Source organism: Poromitra crassiceps, assembly GCF_964638095.1.
Source record: "Poromitra crassiceps genome assembly, chromosome: 17".
NCBI lineage: Eukaryota > Metazoa > Chordata > Actinopteri > Beryciformes > Melamphaidae > Poromitra > Poromitra crassiceps.
Window position 1 is genome coordinate 12,094,497 of NC_139635.1, and position 6,000 is coordinate 12,100,496.

A 6,000-nucleotide genomic window follows, 5' to 3' on the forward strand; every position below is an offset into this window, starting at 1 on the left:
AAATCGAAATCGAAAATCGAGTTTTGAGAGAAAAAATCGTCAATTTTAGTTTTAGGCAAAATCGAACAGCCCTAATATATACTGTATATATATATATATACATATAGTCACATATTGTTAATAATCACGTCATGCGGGTGGTGACCGATAAATCTTCAGTGTGAATAAGAGAGGAAAAACACTAATCAGAGCAGCAGCTTCTCTCTGTCTCTCTCACTTCTATCAATTCTTCAATTCAATCTGCTTTAGGCCTGAATGTCAGATGAGCGGCGTTGCCAAAGCAGCTAAAGACAATTGAATAAAACTAAATAATACAAGTTAAATAACTGCCTCTCTCTGTCTTCCTGGCTCGTTTTCGCTCATTCTGCCTTTCTCTCTCTCTGTCTGTCTCAAATTCAACATGAATGCATTTGATCCTAAACTAGACTAGAGCTGCAACGATTAACCGATTAGTTGTCAACTATTACATTAATCGCCAACAGTTTTTGATAAACGATTAAGCGGTTTGAGTAATTTTTAAAGTCAAAATTCTTTCTTTACTCTATGAATATCTTTGGGTTGTGGACAAAACAAGACATTTGAGGACATCGTCTTGGGCTTTGGGACACGCAGACTGACATTTTTCACCATTTTCATGACATTCTCTTCTCAGGAGTGTCAAACATATGGCCCGGGGGACAGAAGCGGCCCGCCAAAGGGTCCAATCTGGCCCACAGCATGACTTTGCAAAGTGTGAAAATTGCACTGAGAAATCCTTCAATCCAATTTCACAAGCTCGGTATTTGACTCGTAATATTGATGCATTTGTGAAGAGGTAGCAGGTTTCAGGTGCAAGTTACAATATTATGTCGGCTACTCTCTATTCATTACTAAATCAATGCTAAACTATTTTCAATACCCTTGATCAGTGGTTCTCAAATGGGGGTCCGGGGACCCCCAGGGGTCCTTCAGGGGGTTCCAGGGGGTCCCCAGCAAAAAGGGGGGTCATTTATTTTCGCTATAATTCCATTCGTAAATAACACAATGACTATTGTGGTCATGGGTTTTATATACTTTCTGTAATAAAACATCTAAAAGCATCAATCTTATTATCATATGGGGGACCATGGGACAAAATCCTATCAAATGGGGGTTTGTGGTCTAGTCTTTGTCAGTTTAGGGGTCCTTCATGTGAAAAAAATTGAGAACCAGCCCATGAATATAGAGAAGAATTGCAAATTTGCCATCAGTTGTAATGCAGTTACAGACAGTAGATTTGATAGGATAAGCCTATGATAGCTGAGATAACCTTATGTGAAAACGTGCTCTTACAATGTACGTGTAGGCCTAATCTTTACACTAAAAGACTGGAGGTGTTATGTATAGGTTATAGGTGTTATTTATAGGTTAGAGGTGTTATTTATAGGTTATAGGTGTTATTTATAGGTTAGAGGTGTTATTTATAGGTTATAGGTGTTATTTATGTTATAGGTGTTATTTATAGGTTAGAGGTGTTATTTATAGGTTATAGGTGTTATTTATAGGTTAGAGGTGTTATTTATAGGTTATAGTTGTTATTTATAGGTTATAGGTGTTATCTATAGGTTAGAGGTGTTATTTATAGGTTATAGGTGTTATTTATAGGTTATAGGTGTTATTTATATGGTTATTATGCATATTTATGAGTTTCTTTGTCTGAGCCACTTGAGACCGAATTGGGTGCCATGTGGCCCGTGGACTAAAATGAGTTTGACACCCCTGTACCAAACAACTGATCGATTAATCGAGAAAATAATCAACAGATTAAACGACGATTAAACTAAATTTTGTTAGTTGCAGGCCTAAACTACACAGGAAGATGTATTGAGAATGAGAACTGGATCGTTGATCACCGGAACGCACTGGTCCTCGACCCTCTCCGGCGTGCTTAAACGCCGGCGGCTGCGTTACGTTGAGATTGAAGAGGTGATCTGGCACCACCTAAAGGCTCGCCACAGCGTCACGCTCCTCTCCTTCAACCTCCGCCAATGACCCGGCTTTAATGAGCAACACTCTTTTCTCTGTAAACACAAAACCTCACCGCCATGGAAAATAGCATTTGAAGATGCCTTTTGTAAAGTGTCTAACCGTGTGTGTGTGTGTGTGTGTGTGTGTGTGTGTGTGTGTGTGTGTGTGTATGTGTGTGTCATTAGGTCCAGGGAAAATCAGGAAACAAATGATAAGCTATGACATTATCTCTCTCTCTCTCCCTCTCTTTCTCTCTGTCCCTCTCTCTCTCCCCCCCTCCCTCTATCTCCCTCTCTTTCTCCCTCCCTCTCTCTCCCCCTCTCTCTCTCTCCCTCCCTCTCTCTCTCTCTCTCTCTCTCTCCCCCCCTCCCTCTATCTCCCTCTCTCCCCCCCCCTCTCTCTCTCCCTCCCTCTCTCTCTCTCCCCCCCCTCCCTCTATCTCCCTCTCTTTATCCCTCCCTCTCTCTCCCCCTCTCTCTCTCTCTCTCCCTCCCTCTCTCTCTCTCTCTCTCTCTGTGTCTCCCTCCCTCTCTCTCTCTCCCTCTCTCTCTCTCTCTCTCTCCCTCTCTCTCCCCCCCTCTCTCTCTCTCCCTCCCTCTCTCTCTCTCCCCCCTCCCTCTATCTCCCTCTCTTTCTCCCTCCCTCTCTCTCCCCCTCTCTCTCTCCCTCCCTCTCTCTCTCTCTCTCTGTGTCTCCCTCCCTCCCTCTATCTCCCTCTCTTTCTCCCTCCCTCTCTCTCCCCCTCTCTCTCTCTCTCTCCCTCCCTCTCTCTCTCTCTCTCTGTGTCTCCCTCCCTCTCTCTCTCTCCCTCTCTCTCTCTCTCTCTCTCTCTACAGAGTGGTGGGCCCCGCTGTGACCTTCAAAGTGCGCCCCAACCTTCAGAATGTCACCACAGCAGATGTGGCCAGCGTAGCTGGTAGGTTCTCGTCTCGTCTCCTGGCTGAATAGTGTTGCCTTCATACTGACAGAGCAAGAGACAGGCCATTATGGCCGCTCCGCGCTGCACCTGTGGCCGCCCTAGCACATGCCCGCTGTGGCAATGTGCTGTTCCCCGCCGCGCGCCGTGCGGAGCCACAGCGGCACGTCACGGTGTGCGGTTCTGTCAGGTTCTGTTTGGTCTGGGTTGGCCTGCGTACCAGAAGGTCTTTTTGGACCGGAAGTTCTAACAACAGTCGGAGGAACTCCAACCCGGTTTTGTTGTGTTCACACCGCAGGAACAGGGAACCATAGTACGTAGTTCTTAAGCTGCGTCCAAGACAAGTTGGAAATTGTATATATATATATATATATATATATATATATATATATCTTTTACATCATTCCATTTCGTCCATAGTCTTTTATGTAAATTGTTTTACTGAGAAGAAATAAAAACAATGAGACAGCCTGTTAACCTGTTAACTCCGCCTAAATGCATTTGTTTGGTCTAATTCATAAAGTATTTGACACGTATATGTTTTCAATAACGTGCCTAAAACAAAGTTTACCAAACGTTAACGTTAAGCCGGTTTACCAATTCAAGATAATATCAGGTGATGCGGAAATCTCGCAATTTATGGATATTGAGTAGTACCTATTGTGAATTAGGTCCCGATGGTTTGTCATTTTAAAAAAGTGTGTCCCCAGATCTTTTTGTTGTTGTTGGTATCCAGTTTCTTTTGATACATCATCTTGGTGTGCTGTCAGCCACAGCTCTCTGAAGGGCCCTTCTGAAGCCGGGGGATGTTTGTCGTCGGCATGTCGCAATTCTTCGTGGGAGCAAGAGCAGCCAAAGAGAGGCTACAGGTGGAATTTGGGTTCTCTCCTGAGCTGCAGCGCCGCCTGCTATTGGCCCAAAATTGTCGACCACTGTCAATCACTGGACAGGTGACCTGTCAATCACGAGGCGAACAGGGAGCTGGCAGGCTGAATCTCCTAGCAACTGCGGCTGACTCTGTCATGGAGGCCCATTGGAGAATTGGCTGCATCTAATTTAAAATGTAACAAGCAGGCTAGAGAAGGAGAGAAACCTGGAAAAGATGTTGGTGCGGTTGGGTTAGGGTTGAACTTGTAGCCATTCCGTATTGTTAAAAGTAACAGTGAATTGTCTGATAACGTGGATGTCCCTAAATTGAGCGTATTGTTGGGCCAGGGGAAACCATCTTGTCTGTAGTCCTATAGTGCCTTTGGTTACTGTAACTGAGGTTCACTGAATGTCAGCTCACATCAACAAAGCAATCAATGCTAATGGTACCATGTGGCTACTAGCTACAGCTAATGCTATAGTAGCTGCTATAGGTACATTAGCTAGTGTGCTAATCAGATGTGTTCAAAAGACAGCTGCTTAGCTGAACAGATGCTATGGTTAGCTATAGCCAACAAGCTGGCATGAAACACAAAATGAGTCAGCTGCATGTGATGAAATGATGAGTTCCCAGTCAAAAACAAGCTTGTAAACACGCTCAGCTGTTCTCAGTCTCCTGATCAGGCTTCCTCCACTTTGGCTGTTTGTTCATCACACCAGATCTCAGACAACACTTTTTATGAAGCTGCAGACAGTAGAGGGAATGATGCATCCATCCACTGTGTTTCTGCCTTTAAACTGGCCTAAGGGGGGCGCTACATTGTCTGTTTCTGCCACTGGCCTAAAGGGGGTGCTACATTGTCATTTAAACTGGCCTAAAGGGGGGGCTACATTGCCTGTTTGCTCCTCCATGTGTCAATAAGTGGGTTTCCATCCAACTGTTTAATGATGATTTTAAATTTGCGCATTAAAAAACCTGAGTGGAAACGCTGCAAATTTGAAAAAACAACAACAATATCGCGAAAACGTTTTTAACGCTTGACGGAAGTGGGAAAGTTGGTGTATCGATATAAGAAAAATGCGATAAATGCAGTGGAAACAGATTAAGCGAATCTGTAACCAAACTCCATTCAAAAACATGCAGTCAGAGAACGAGGTTAATTTCCCTCGTTTGAGGGTTAGACTGGCGTCTGGCCACGTTTTAATCACGTCAATTAATTGCCCCTCCTCTTCACCATTCCTGATATGATATTACGCACAACGGCAGTGGGTGGAAACGTGCGTAATACCGCATTTTCTTTCGCCAACTTTGATTAAAAGTTGCGATACCTTTGGATGGAAACCCAGCTACTGAGTAGCTTTTCTGATTAAACCTGGGAGAGTGATCTCACCACATTATTTTCAAAATGAACCTGACAGACCAAAGTAAGCGCTGCAGTCATAGGGTGACATATTTGGGTCTATGGATCCATTAGTTAGTTTGTTAGTCACACTGTAACGTTGACTTTGTGCCACTAGGTGGCGACATTGACAATGAATGGAACTGACCCAAGGGTGGAACGTATGGTGGGGGATTGTTGTTGTTGCTTGTTGTCACCGATTGGCCCAGTGGGGGGCAGCATAGTTCATTGGGAGACAGAAAGTTTGCTGTTTGTTGATCCTTGCTTTCACCATGCTAGTGTCAGTGAGGTGTAAGATGTGCCAGAGCACAGCAGTGATTAACACACTATAGCTACACACATGCAACAATGTACACAAGTACAAGTACAATCTATATCTATAGTATAATATATATATAATATATATCTATATATATAGTACAATCTATATCTCACTGAAAGCTCAAAGCAAAGTCAATATGCACTCAGGCAGGACAGCCAGCCATGGATATATCTGTACTGTACATATGTACGTACATACACACACACACACACACACACACACACACACACACAAACGCACACACACACACACACACACACACACACACACACACACACACACACTCACACACACACACACACACACACACACACACACACACACACAAACGATCTTGGCTACAGAGAGCAGAGGCAGTTCTTCAGTGATTCTGCTTCAAGATCCCCAGAATGATTCAGTCCAGTCTGTCCTGTCACACACACACACACACACACACACACACACGCACATAGACACACACACAAACACACACACACACACACACACACACACACACACACACACACACA

The 6,000-nt window shown here is 44.1% G+C and overlaps 1 protein-coding gene across 1 annotated transcript in view; it reads right to left on the reverse strand.

Annotated features, from left to right (window-relative positions):
* Positions 1–3,003: 3,003 nt before the first annotated feature.
* slco5a1b (solute carrier organic anion transporter family member 5A1b) overlaps positions 3,004–6,000 on the reverse strand; it is a gene marked incomplete at both ends in the record, with an annotated part of 144,107 nt that continues 141,110 nt past the window's right edge. Inside the window, one exon of the mRNA XM_083653933.1 lies at positions 3,004–3,148. Within this exon, the coding sequence (XP_083510059.1) occupies positions 3,004–3,148 (145 nt within the window). The remainder of the gene's footprint in view (positions 3,149–6,000) is intronic.